At 37.0% G+C, this 14,602-nt stretch overlaps 1 protein-coding gene across 4 annotated transcripts; it reads left to right on the top strand.

The window, feature by feature from the left end:
• Window positions 1–66: 66 nt before the first annotated feature.
• CFAP96 (cilia and flagella associated protein 96) lies at window positions 67–13,401 on the top strand. 4 transcript variants are annotated; one of them, XM_075500215.1, is made up of 8 exons: window positions 69–235; window positions 2,150–2,337; window positions 3,397–3,616; window positions 6,471–6,608; window positions 6,697–6,772; window positions 7,983–8,162; window positions 10,511–10,683; window positions 12,531–13,397. In XM_075500215.1, exons 2-8 carry the CDS (start codon window positions 2,241–2,243, stop codon window positions 12,577–12,579), a joined length of 933 nt encoding a protein of 310 aa, XP_075356330.1. In that variant the 5' UTR covers window positions 69–235; window positions 2,150–2,240; the 3' UTR covers window positions 12,580–13,397. The 4 variants fall into 4 exon arrangements, with proteins under 4 accessions (XP_075356332.1, XP_075356330.1, XP_075356329.1 ...); XM_075500214.1 differs by having other exon boundaries at window positions 69–565; XM_075500216.1 differs by having other exon boundaries at window positions 70–210; window positions 12,531–13,398.
• The last annotated feature ends 1,201 nt before the right edge of the window (window positions 13,402–14,602 follow it).

Here is a 14,602-nt window from a genome sequence, read left to right as displayed (position 1 = left end):
GCCGGCACACCCGCACTGCGGTGCTGCGCAGCCGCGATCGCCCTGGGCCGTACCACTGCAGGGAGCCGGGGGGACACACAGGCGAGGCTTACCCCCGCTGCCTGTTGGACTTTCCCGCCTCCTGGGCTACCGGCACCAACAGAGGGCGGGGGCGGCCCCGGGCCTTCTCGCCGCCGCACCGCCTCTCGCTCCCCTCGGCGGCGGTCTCAGGCGAGTGAGGTGCCGGCTCCGGCAAGTAGGTGCCGCGGTGCCGCTCGGTTCCCTCTTGATTCAGCGGCCTTCCGTACCCAGCGGTGCTGCCGCACGTAGCGGTGGGCCGGCGCACTGTGGTGTAGTGCGTAGAGTTGAGCTTTCTGTAGCTTGGGCAGCCAACCATAGCTGTGCTTAATCCAGTTTATGTGGTGTCAGCGCTTAGTGGCAAAATATTGGTATTTCCTCACCTTTCCTACAAATTCCTTGGGAGACGCTCCAGAATTGTGCTCGCCCGCCTGCTGCCCCACAACACTGCTACTTCAAGGCCAGGCTCGTCCACCTCGTTACACCTCAGTCGCATCGAACTGCTGGGGTCCAAAAATCCTTCCCATTAATACCTTGATCAACGATCTTTGCTTTACACTGTAGAATTTAATTCCAGGTCTATTTATTTTCGATGAACTATCCCTATCCTCCTCGTCAGTAATGCCAACTAGCTTCCTAACAGCGAACCCTTGAGTTCGTTTCTAAGGGTCAGTCTTCTGTCATCTCTTCTTTCAGTGCTATTTGTTGTCGCCTGCCCTTTGGTTCCTTACCCAATGTGTAGACCTACCAGTAATCAAAGAACAGTACTGAGTTTGCCTGATGAAGCGATGGTGCATTTTACACTGTGTGAATCTCCACACGTTGCAAAAAAAAATTGCTTCAGGCTTTTCAAAACTGCTGCATGCTGTCCATCCTGTGTGCTGAGCATAAGCAAAATGTGACTAGCTCTTCTATAATACACAGTGCTCCAGCATATTATTTTTAATAATAAAATATATAAAATCTATATTATATAGATTTCCACCGCTGTACTGCTGCTGCTTTTCTACTCTGCACCCACATGCCAGATACAGCTAATGTGTGATATTAATCTCTCAGAGTTTTCTGCTGCCTGAGTTATTTTCATTCCTATCTTCCATCTTGCCTTTGCCCCCATAGTTAATACCAACATGGGACTTGATCTACATAGTCTTTAATCTGTATTCCACCCTAATGTCTTAACTTCCCTAATCTCTTTCAAGCCGTGTGGACACAGATACTTCAGCTATTTGTTTGCATATCCTTGATTTTTTGGATAATTCTTATATTTCATGACTTTCAAGAAATAGCTTTCTAACATATTAACCGATTTTGTCTACCTTGATTTCCATTCCTGGTGAACTTACCGTATATTGTTATCTTCCTCCTTAAGGCAGTTCTTCCTCTAGCTGATTCTGATTCCCATCTCTACCAGTTTTCACCCTGGGAATCAGATCCCTGGTAATCCTAGTGCTAAGCCTGCTCTCTATTCAAGCCCTTGAGTTCCTTACACTTGTTGACTAGGCATTTTCCTTAGTCCTGTCAGGCTCCAATGAGGGTGATGAGGAGGAAAAACTAACATTTACTGTAAATCATTTGCATTAAAACCAAGAAGAAATTGGAGATATTTACTATGACCAGGTCTTGGATTAGTTAGAAGGCTTCCAAAATTCCACTTTTATGCTTTACCCCAGGTTTGTCCATACACTAACTTTCTATACCATTATTAGAGAGTGACTGAAAACCATTGCTAGAGATAATCCACAAGATGAAGAAGGAGGCTGCTTGGCATGTTTTATTACTAGTTGTTAGTGCCACCAAAACCTCTCATCTTAGTACTCTGAAGATACCTGTTACAAATTTTGACCCAAACTATGTAAATTCAGTAAGAGTTGCACCAGTTGCATTAGAAATGCATTTGATTTTCTCTCTCCGCTCATGTTTTGAATTTAACAGAAGAGATATAATGGTGTCTAAATCCCACAGTCCATTTGTCCTACATGCACCAAAGCTTTCAATCATATTGTAGATTACTTTCCTCAGATTACATTTATTGCTAATATTTTTAACCAAAACTTCTTGCATTTTACTTAAATAAACTTTTTGTTTACAGGTGTGGACTGCTTATAGACTTTTGCAGTAGAACAAATAAACAAGGATACTTCAACCCTTTTAGTGCAGTGCACTGTCACACAGATCCAGCCATGCCTGCGGAAGGGAAAAGTGATATGGAGAGGATTGGCCTCTTCAGTGAAATGGGTTATGTTACCATTGGAGATAAATATGTCTCACATTATATGCGTAAGTACATTTAATTTTGATCACTGTTTAGTGATAGGGACTAGCTCTAGTATCCATCTACTTTCAGAATCACTATTTTCTAATTTTTGTTTTGTTTTGTTAGAGGGAACTGCTTTTTCATGCATCATCTTTGCTCAGGTCTGTATTATTAAGAAAAAGGCTTGATATGTTGGGATGGATATATCAAAGAAAGGAAAAATCCCGTAAAACTGAAAAATATGTATGCATAATAGCCTGATAAAATCTTTTAGTGTATACATTTCTTTTTAATATTAATTATCTGCAAGTTACCAGTATTTTCCTGCTTTTGTGAAAAACAATAGTGTTTTTGTGTGCTCTTTCAGCAGGTTTTCCGTTATTGACAATTACGTTGTCAATTATTTTTAAATTAGTGTTGCAGTTTTTTTTCTGTTCTGATCTGACTCATATGTGTGAGATTCCCCATCCTGTCTTTTTAAAGAATATTCTCCTTTTCTTGTTGTTTAATGGGAATACTCATTGAGAAAGGTAATTTTTGTAATTAGTAAGGTTACAGAGTTTAACCCTCAGTAGCTGCTTCAAAGTGATAATGCAAAAGAATCCTGGCTTCTCAATACAGACATTTCTGCGGTGGTGTTGTGTCAGTGATGAACATGTCCACCAGAACCCCGGCTGATACACTTCCAACACACTGAGCTGCTGGGTATTCAAAACCCAACTGGAGGCACTTAAGCTATTCTATCTGGTCTGTAATCAGTGGGAGAGAGAGGTGCTCCTCTGAAGTATTACTCGTAGTATATAAATAGGCATCAGTTATAGCTCTGAATTGTAGTCTGGAGCAACCAGTCTCTCTCCATTGCCTGTAAAGCAAGTGCAGGGGTTAGAAAACTAAACCTAGGTGCCGTGAATACCTTCTCGTAGCATTGTTTTTCAGACACAACCATTTACATGCATGATTTACAAGTTAAATGCTCTGTAGTACATTCTTTGAGCCACCCAAATCCAGACCGTAGTTTTTTAATGTAGACTAAGAGAAGCACTAACATCAAACAGTTATTTACAGTGCTTACTTTTTTAAAGGCCCTTTTAACGAAGCTGCGAGCAAGAACAGACAGATGTTACCTGGGGGGACCAAAAAATTGTCATCTCTGCAGGCAGGTTATTTTGAGCCTCAGTTTGTGAGGATTTTCGATGGTGAAGCCTACTCAAACCCTGTTCAGCTAAGGAGACGCTATAGATTGGCAGAATCAAAGAAAAATTTGGGCAAAGCTTTCCTTCCCAGTAATGGAGACAAATTGCCGTAAGTGTTGTGAAAATGTTTTAAATTGACTGTTTTTCTTTTCTGTATGCTAAAGATGATTTTCACAGATAATTTCTTATAAAACCTGTAATGAGAGTACAATATCGTTGTTTTCTACAAGGTAGTGTTAGTCAGTACTGAGCAACGAATTTTGAGCAGCAACACAGGGAAGGCTGAACACAGGTCCTGATGCTTGCTCTTAACTTCTGTTTTTTGCTGTAAACAGTTTTCTTACCCTTTAGCTTTTTATTTTTGATGAAAATGAAGATGGCTATGGGAAAAGGATGTGTATAATTAACAAATGAATATTTCATTTTAATTTAGGAGAAAATCTGTTGGAACTTGTTAGATACAATATCTTCTCCCTCCCATTTCTGAGCCTCCCAAAATAGAGATGGCATGTATATTGCATAATCAGTAGGAAAAGGGGCCATTATCCAGGTGCAACATTTTCCTCTCAGTAAATCCATATCCATTATCTTTTTGCTAGAAAGAATACCATTTATCCTATAGGATGATCAGAAGATGTTACAGAGCTGAGGAATATATGCAGAATATTAAAAGAAATGCATCTTTGCAATTTGCACAACATTAACTGCACGACAAAATGACACCAATGCAATTGGTGTCATGTAACTATTATTATTCACATGTGAAAAACAGATAGAGCCTGGTTACTAATTTATAACTATACAATCTTGTTTTGTTCTTGTTGCTGCAATAAGAGACAGGCGGATTCAGTCTGTGTACAGGGCCTAGTTCTTACAGTTCATGGTTATATTTAGTCATATCTTTCTGCAGCTTTGCTTTCAGAAAGTTGGGAGAGTAATCTCTTTTTATTTTATGTCTATATATTTTAGTATGCAAGGATTAGCTATCTTCTCTTGCATGTTACAGGAACATCTTAGCTTTTAATAGGAATGTAAGACATGGTGTGCAGGCTTTCTGTTGGATATACGTGTGCTATTTCTGACGGGACAGACAATGTGTGAGCCCTGTGTTCAAAACTTTCTTTCAACTACAACTTGACTTTATAGCAACCAAATTATTTGTAAGGGTTTAACTGTTAGAAACACCTAGGCACTGATTTCAAATCCATGTCAGTCAATGAGAGTCCTGTTCACTTACTTTCTGGGTTCTGAGTCCAACAGTGGGAGTCCTGCTTACAACGAAGACCTGCTAATGTGCTCTCTTCCATGTACTGCCTCCACAAACGAACTTGTTGGCTGTGGGTGCAGCAGCTCATGCTCTTATTCTTGTTGTAAGACTTTTGAATTCTTCTAAACATGAACTTTAGGACAGGTTCTTTATTGTCTTTATCCTCCCCTACATCTGTACTGGCAGAGTAGTACAAAGCAGAGGCTGGGAAAGTGGTTAGGTTGTCTTTTAATGGAATCCTGAAGCAATTATGGAGAGCGATGATACGTTTCTTATATTCAAAACTGACTCCCATTGTAACTAAGGAACTAGTGCAGAGCTCTGTTGCTGTTCATTGAGTTGTTAGTCTTGGCTGCCTGAATGATAAGCAGCTCTTGGGAGTCTTTCCTTTACAGTGGAGCCACGTTTGTTGTTGGCTGCAAATGGAAAGGTTGCAAAGATGTCATATTCTGAAGATGTGACTGAAGCCTGGGCCTTTCTTTTCTTCATAAATCTGTCCTCTCTTATTTTGTTACTGGCATACAAAAAGCCTACACACAAAGTGACATTTAAAGAAAATGAAATAAAGCACTTAAGAGCTAGGAAACACCAAGATAAAGGTTGTCTGTGCACTGTCAGTTTGCCCGTTTTTTTCTATATATGGGTTTATGAAGTCCCTAAGTAAAGGGAGGGTAATCAACAGGCAGGTTAGCATTCTGTGCAAAGATGGCAAATGTTATCTTGGCATTGCGATCCTGTCAGTATTTGTTAATGGCCTTTTTAAGTAGGAACTCATTGAGACACTTTACTCTCTCCCCACAATAATTGCAGACAGTACAGGCAAAGCAGATTACTTCGGCTATATGGAGTAGTTGACAGATCTCATACAGTAGCCCCTGTTTATTTTTTTCAGTTCTGTTTTGGATTTTTGGGGTGTGAGGACAGTGGGTTGGTTGTTTGGGGTTTTTTTGGACCACTGTAGCTGCAGCTTAGTGGACCAAATTGCCATTCAGCTATTTCATTAGTTTGTCTTGGTCCTTTTCTCCTTTAGCAGCTCTATGATCATGTACTTTGAGAGCATGCCATACACTTGTCAGCAAATACTGATTTTCAAGTTGGTCTTTAAAAAACAGTCTTTGTGAATTCCTGCAGCTTTGTAGGGAGAGGCATTTCTCCTAAATGAGCTGTGCCTCCTTTTATTTTCCTTCTGTGACAAGACAGAAAGTTAACTAGTCCTAACATCTCCCAGAAAAAAAACCTTTCAGATAGGTACCCCACGTTACCTGCCACTCCATTATCGTACCAACACTAACTTACTGTTCTCTGTAAACTTGTGGGAAAGACTTTTCTTGTCATCAAGCACCAAGTCTGTTTAACCTGTTCCTCTGGGTCTCTGTTTGTGAATCTGTCTCTACCAGTGTTACTTCACCTTGTTGGTGCAAAATTAAAACAACCTCTATTAAGCCTATTGATATTATTAAGATACCTTAAAACTTCATCTCTGCCGCCATCTTGTTTCTTTTCTGGCCATAACACAGTGAACGGAATTGCTGTAGTAGGAGATCCATGGACAGTGGATCTCATCTGGTTTTATATTTAACTCTTGAGATGTATATATTGCTTGGGTTTTATACTTACTGTCATTTTAGCACACTAGATATGAAAAGCCTGAAATATTTGCAAAACATTAATTAATGTGTTCATTTGCTGTTTTTAGATGTGGACTTGGCAGCTATTATGGAACCATAGGAGGTTCATATGCATATTTCAGTCCACAACTGAAAGCCAAAGAAAGATACATTCCTCCTGGAAAGAATTTTTATACTATTCCAGGAAAGAAAGGAACTGGATACGGGTAACTTCACAATATTGCTTCTTGCACAGTATTTTATTAAATGTTTCTTGAGTTTTGAACACCTAAGTAATTCATTTTGTTTTTACAGTTATGCAAACCTTACCATAGGTGAACAATATCCACATGAACCTGATGGGTATGAAGTAGAAAGAATAAATGCAAAGGTAAAAATATTTGTCTTTATTATGTATTAGTTTTATGATTATTTATTACAATTTACATGAACTTTTTGTTCCCTGTGGTGTTTCCTTTAGCTTGAAATCACTAATGTTTATTTACAAAGTGGAGGAAAGAAAACAAATTACTGACCATCCTGTATAAAAAAGATTTAGGTATTGTTCATTTATTATTTTTTCTTTGAGGCATCTGGCAGTATCCCACGCAAGTTCTACCATTCAGGATTTGACCTTAATTTTTTATTTGGAGACGTTACGCTACACTGCAATAATGACCAATCAATGCCAATAGCAAGAACAATAATACTTCTATGTTGTTTTCAGAAGAATGGGACCTCGTTATCCTAGATGCTATACAAAAAACCCCAACCTGTTCCTTTTTCCATAAAAGTTCATAAATCTAAGAAAACTCATAAATTTGCTTGCACTGATTTTAGTTATCCTGTATATTTTCATCATATGTAGTGAAAAATGGCACCAGGAGGACATTTTTTGGTCTAGGGTAAGAACAAGATTAGAAGAAACAATTCAGCTACCTGCAGTTGAGACAAATTCAGAGTCAAAACTAAGCATCCAGTGCAGAAAATGAGAAGAACAGAGAAAAGAGGGAGACAGGATTGTTTCCACTGGATAGAAAAAAGGGAATTTGCTCTGAGACATTAGCATGAATTACCAGGTGATACTGTATTACTGATGGTACATTTTATGCTTGTCTTTTAATTGTTCGTAATGTTTTAACCTGTTTTATTTTAAAATGGAATCTGGGAAGAACAGTCAACATCTCCCATGGTACAAAGAACCAATTCCTAGAGAAGCTCAGCTTAGTAAGGTGCCCAGAATCTGGGAAAGGTAGTGGCCAGGGTTCACAAGTGTGAGTAGCTGGGATGCATGCATACAGAATTTTCAAGCATGTATGTATGCATGTATGCCCAAGATACAGGTATACAATACTGATAGACACATCTTAAATGCACAGTGCTTTTCCTGACATTTTCATAGTGATCGTTGTGCTTCCTGGTCAGTGAATCTATGTTCCATTACACATGGTGGGTATATAAAATACCTTGATCAAACAAGAGCAAGGAAAGTTAGAGTGAACATTCTCCAAGACTAAATTTAAAAGCTTTCAATTTTTCTCTTAGAATAACATACAGTAAAAATCCTCAAGATTGTTTCTTTCAAAGTATTTGTTTTACAGAAAGCGCAAGAGGAACATAAACGGTTGGTTAAAGGAGGGCCTTTCAAGTTAAATCTATATCCCCAGGAGTATTTTGACATGAATCCCTATTATAATGACAAACCTTTGCCACCTGTGAAGAAACCACCTCCAGAGAAGCCAATTGCACCACCTTTCAAACCAAGTTCTCCTGCTAAAAAGGTTAGTTTATCTTACAGCTACTGGAGACAAAAGATAAATATTCAGATATTTCCTGTTAAAAGCTTTGCTTACAGTACATAAGATAGAAATAAATGTTTGGTTTTGCTGTTAATTTCTTATTTTTCTTATAAAAGATATTATTCCATTTACTTTGTTTTCAATTTACAAAGCAATGAAATCTTGTTTGATCCAACAACAACTGCTAACCAGTTTCAAGTAACCTAAAAAGTGTTTCTCTTTAAAATCCACATAGCGCTGTTAACATACAGTTCATTGGCTGCATACACCACAAAAAGATACAAAGCAGAAGGTTATGCAATAAATGACAGTAAGACTAGATTACTGTAGCAAAATGAAATGCTCTCCTATTTTGGACTCTGTCAGTCACTCATATTATTTTTGAACCTGCTAATTACTCTCAGCCTATGTAGACAAACATCTAAAAGATAATTCCTAGAAGTGTCATGGGAATGGATAGCTGGAAGGACCAGAAAAACTCAGGTTAGTCCCTCTGCTCAGGGAAAGGCTGCAAAATAAACTCAGGAGTTATTTGTTGCTTGTCCATCAGCAGGCACAAATTTGGAATCTGCTTTAGAATTTGCCAACTCTTTAGTAGTTAGGAGAAAAGGAAGAAAAGGATGGGAACAAATATATATGAAAGGGCTTAGAGGGCATAAGAAATAAAGCCTGGAGTTAGTATGAAGGATATATAGGAACATAGTTCATTAGTTCCAGTTGTTTAGTGTCATTATTTCTTAAAATCTAAATGCATATTTTTCCATTCCATAAAGCATTCCATCTTGATATTTTTTTTTGAGATGAGATACTAAATTTATGCTATTCACTTTAGGCTAAACCTTAATTTCACTTTGAGATGGGTTTAAGATGCATAAATAGCTCTCTCTTAAATGACTCCAGATACATAATACAGTAACACCCCTTAATCTGTCACTTTTCAGCTCTTCATTTTGTTGTTCCATTGTCAGTCATTTAATAGTGTGCTCTACTAACCACTATTTTCCTATTACTGTGTCCTTCACCCTTGACTTATGTGACTGATGTTGATTCATCTGAGGAAGATGGTGATAGCAAGGAAAATATAACTATTCAGAAAGAGACAGCAAAAATGCTTACACGCGAATAATTGTGTTGGGTGTTTGGCCCCATAGATGAGGCAGCTGAGATCTTTCAGAATGGAAATCTGTTCAGAAAAGTTAGCTGCTAGAAAGTCAGCACCTCATCTGGCTGACAGTGCTGGTGATCCTGTTCCAGGCTCCCCACCCTTCACACCATATATGCTTTCCCCATGTATTTAAATTATGTGTACTTCCTAAGCTACTGCACACTTTCCCTCTCTGCTATATAAATTCTTACGGGAAAAATTGCTTTATTGTTGATTGAATCGCTTACTGCCGCACTTTTCAGGAATGCAGCCTCAGCAGACTGCGGGGTTTAGCTGTGCTAGGGGATTGCAAAGAATTAATCAGGTCTCTGCATGTTTTATAACTAAAATTTGCCACTCTTGTAGTACTAGTGGACGTAACATTTCAGGAAAAGCCAATGCTGTATTCAATCCTGTATGTCAGAAAGCATATTTGTAGCGGATTGATGCACGGACTCCGACAGAGGGGTAAATCGAAGACCCTTTATTGAAATATTACATGGCTTATATACTTTCTAATTGTTTGTACATGCGCTACTGAGAGAACTCTTATTGGTTTATATGTCTTGTTCACGCGTCCTTCATGCGTCCCTTCAGCTAATACGATTTGCTATCTTTTTGCAACTTTACAGTTCCTTTCTTCACAACAAAAATCACGCGCTTGCTTATCTCCCTCCAATCCCATCCATCCCTGCTCCTGACACACAGCCTCCTTCCCTCGGACATGACCTGGACCCTCAGTACTTCAATCTTGTTAACCCTTTCACTCCCGCTATGCCTAATTCCTCCTCACATATTGATAATAATTCCCAAGCCCTGCTATACGTAACAATCCCTACACCAGTACTGGACATGGAGGTATACTAGTAAACTAATAGTGACATAGGAATTCCCTTTTTTTTGCCACAACATAGCTCATTTTACTTTTTCTGTCACATTTTTAAGATCCTTTCCTCAAAATCCAGACTTACAAAAGAACATTTAAAACTAAGAATTCATGAAAATAATGACTAAAATTTTCCTTAAAGTTTCCATTGTAAATGTAAGGAATATTTGTTTTTTTGTTTTTATATAATATGATGCAGTCTGCTATTCAGTATTCTTACTTGCTTTTGCATGAAAAATATTTTAATTAACTCAATTATATTGTAGATTGGCACTTTGAAAAGTTCTTTCTTTTTTCCAGTCAGGGGGCATGAAAGGAGGCACATTTGATCCTTACCCAAGCCATTCCGCTGACCCTTACGTAATTAAAAAATCTAAGGCTGTCACAACTGATAAAGAACGACAGATTTTTCATCCTCCTCCTGGACCAAAAAGCAGACCTGTTACAAGCATAATAACTTTAAATGTCACAAGGTAAGCTCCTTTAATTGGAGTTCATGTTCCATGTATGCTGTCTAACAAAAGTCATTAGCACAGCTGTTTATTACTGTCTAAAATAATTGAATAAAGGAAGGAATGAATTATTAACAAAAGGATAAGAAATTTATAAGGAACTTGGCTTTCAAAATTTATTCCTACTCTCCTGTAAATTCAGGTTACTTTATAGAGCTATACGTATCGTAGAGACCTTCAAAATCATGATATTCAGATGTCACTGACAATTACTATTTTTTATTCTTTTCTGACTTGATAAATGTAAAAAGACCAGGAATGTTCCTGTTAAAAACAAAATCTGGTTTTGTTTTCCCTTATGTTTATGGAATAAAATTGGCTCCCTCTGCTGGCAAACAATATTAGGTAATCTAAGCCTGTGAAGCTTTTGAAACAATGGCACTCAAATTGGATTCCTAACTACAAACATGTCACTGTGCAATGTTAGAAGAGATTTATAGTACACAGTGTCTGTAGATAGGTAGATAAGCACATAATTCTTTACTTTTTTATCTTACTAAGCTATAACCCTTATCTTTAAACAAATTTATTTTCTGGTTTTGGCTCTTGTAATTCAAGCAGAAAATCAAGACTGTGTTCTTTAGGGATATTTAGAGATTACTTTCAAATGCAGACTTCTAAGATTGCATGTAGAACAGTTAAGCATATTATTTTGCACACTCCATGAGTAACATGAAATATTTTAGAAATACTTGATTAAAATTTGAAAAACTGTCTTAGAGGAATCCGCTTCATGTTTGTGATTTGTCTTTTACGTATCATATATGAAACCTAAGAAATACAGCTCCCTTATTCACCCATTGCTGTTCTATTTATTTCACCACGTATCGGCATTTGCATAATCACTTTTTAAGTTGCAGGGATAGTTAGAAGTTTTTATTTACACTGACAAGTCAGAACCAGAAGCTACATATTACTCCACATTGCTTTTCATTACTAATGGAAAGTAAGAAAGAATTGAAAGTAACTTTTTGGTACACCAAAAAGCGTGGTAACTACCAACACTGATGTAAGAAAGTAAAACCTTCCATGTACGCACTGGTGTTTTTAAACTAGTAAAAGGGAAAAAGCATGGTATATTGGTCTGAGTAGCCTTTTTATCAGTGTAATTGTTTGTATTATTGTTTTATCAACAGAATAAAAATTCATGTTCCCAAATGAAATGTTTTTATTGGGAAAAAACCCTGACTGTATGTGAAGTAGGTTTCAAAATTGAAAGGGGGGGACTGATTGTGAAGTATCACTGTGTGCTCACAGATACAGTTCTGATGGACTCATTAAAAATATTTGTAAAGAGAAAAATTTCGCATATCCAACAGAAATTCCACAGAGAGAAATTAAAACTAGTATTTCAAATTCTCCACTACTATTTCCCTCCTAAGAGGGAAATAAGAATTTTAAATAATGTATTTATTTTTGGTTCATTATTCCTCGGTTTAATAGAATGAGAATTGTGAACTGAATTTATTGTAAGTAGGAAGCTCATAGCTCATAGATTTTAAGAAATGTGGTAAGACATTTTTCAAATCATCTGCTTCCCCACTGAATTACAGTTCCTTATGTACTTTTCAATGGAAAGCTTATCTTCTGATATTTGGACCATAATCCTATAGTTGGATTTGCTAGTGTAGATTCTTGCTCTCACACGGAGCTCTATTGAAATCAATACGACTTCATGAGGATTCATGTCATTAAACCTAATTACAGGACTGGGCATACCATAGTTTTTCATTTTTACAAAAACTCTTGTAATTTATACAGTGATATTCTACAAAAATCTAATAAGTTTATCTTCATTTACATTTCAGATCATTAAATGTAAAGAACTACAAGACTGCACAGCTGACATCTTATTAGGTACAAAAGGTGAAATGAAGGCTACACTTTTTAGACTCTGTAAACTGTTAACAAAGCAAATAAAAATGTGAAAAGTGGAATTCAAGTATATAGGGCAATCCAATCTGTTTAATTATTGAGAATGCAATCTTTTGTTTCTAAATATAAAGCTATATTAAATAATTTAAGATCATTTATTTATTAAGTCCTAGGTTGTATTTTTACATAAATTTTCATCTTATTGCTTAACTGGACTTTTGAAATGTACTTTTAGAAAACATACTTTCTAATGAGTAATTTGGGTTGCAAACTGACTATATATTGCAGTGGAAGAAAGTGCCTATATTTTAAAGTGAGTATCAGTGTATGTATTAACCAAGTTAGTCACGTGTGGCCCACAGTGAAACTAAGGTCATTGTTTCCCTTTAGTAGAATTACAACTTGTACTTTATTTCAACTATAATTTTGTGTAAGAACTGTCTTAAAAATACATAATTTTTAGTTTTGATGACCTTCTCAAAATGACCAATATGAAGCATTGTTCAAAACCAGACCACAAGCAGGCTGTTATGAAGGCAGGAGTCATCTCTATTTACCAGCATCTATTTACCGCTCTTCCTCAATTTTCTGATGACCATAAGTGCTGCTGTATTCTCCAAGAGCAGCTTAATTTCACTTTGCGTACATGGAAGGTTCCTAACAAATCTGACCTGTCTTTCAAACTAGCTTCTTCTCAGATGGAACTGTGATCCTAAATGTACACTTTACCTCCATCTTAATAATTTTTGTCAAGTTTTTGTATGTGGTCCAAGAAATTTGTTCATGTAAATCAAAGCTAATTTATTATAAAAATTAAAAAAATACTCAAGTTTTATTTATCCAAATTATTATGTGAAGACAAAATTTCTTTATTCATTTTTATTAAAGATTTATTGTACCACTATAGAATATTCATGAAATGGTATCCTTACTGCTGTTCACAGGATAATAGTTTTTTAAAGAAATTCCAGACTGGATCTCACATTTCCTGGCATCAATGAAAATAAAAATAAAACCAAGAATTGTTGGTCAGGTCTTCCAGCATGTGTTGAAGCATAAAAACCCTTACCTTGAGATCAAGATGACCCAACAATATTAATTTATACAAGAATTTTGATGTTTTCTCTATCCAAAGACCTATAACAGCATTCCTTCTTTCTTTGTTTATACCTTGCATTAGCTAATGGTACTGGTGCTGACCTTAGGTACCTTAGTGTCGTCTTTGTACAGAGTATCGGGAGCATGTGCTGTGGTGTTCACTTGTGAAGTCTGCAGACACAGCATTCCTAGGTAGATGGAACTGTACTGCCTCCTAACTGCTGTTCTGATGTAGTACAGCTGATGAAGACTGGTCTGATATTTTTCTTTATGTCCTCTCTCTTCTCTTTTTGCAATTCTTCCTCTTCTATTTTCTTCTGTATTTCAATAATCTTTTCATTCACTAACAAGATGGATATACTGAAAGCTGATTAAAATGTATGGAGCTTAATTTACAAACAAAAAATCAATCCAGCTTGTTTGAGGAGATGTTAGTGTATGTGGACTAGCCTCATGTGGCCATCGTGGGAGCCAATAAGTTCACCTGATTAAGTCCCCACCAGAAAACGTGTGGTCCCAAGGAGCTGACACCCAATTCTAGCTGGGGCCTCAGTATGCTGTTTTAATACAAACGATAATTGTGTCCCTTGGCTTCTTGGCAGTACCTTTGACTGTGGTGGTGGAATTTAGAACTTTCTTAAATTTCATTACCCAGTTATCTAAGGTAAGGAGGACATTAGACATTACTTACATTGTTTTCATAATAACAGCTTCCCTACATCCTTACAGTATAGATATAGCCAGGCACCTTTATAACTGATTCTGACCACAATTTAATAGTTACAATCTGAAGCAACTTCATGTTTATGCAAACATTAAATGCAATTAAACACCTGACCATCTATTCAATAGCCCAAGTACTTACCATTTTAATGTCCTTATTGACTTTGGGTGTGCAATGCAAAAT

The sequence above is a fragment of the Mycteria americana genome, chromosome 4, assembly GCF_035582795.1.
Source record: "Mycteria americana isolate JAX WOST 10 ecotype Jacksonville Zoo and Gardens chromosome 4, USCA_MyAme_1.0, whole genome shotgun sequence".
Classification (NCBI taxonomy): Eukaryota; Metazoa; Chordata; class Aves; order Ciconiiformes; family Ciconiidae; genus Mycteria; species Mycteria americana.
This window is presented reverse-complemented; position numbering and strand designations above follow the sequence as displayed.

Bases quoted from the DNA above. Each gene is read 5' to 3' on its own strand.
- CFAP96 (XM_075500216.1), top strand. From the start codon at position 2,241: ATGCCTGCGGAAGGGAAAAGTGATATGGAGAGGATTGGCCTCTTCAGT. The intron at 3,617-6,470 runs GTAAGTGTTGTG...TGCTGTTTTTAG, and splicing joins AGTAATGGAGACAAATTGCC to ATGTGGACTTGGCAGCTATT. The intron at 6,609-6,696 runs GTAACTTCACAA...TTGTTTTTACAG, and splicing joins AAGAAAGGAACTGGATACGG to TTATGCAAACCTTACCATAG.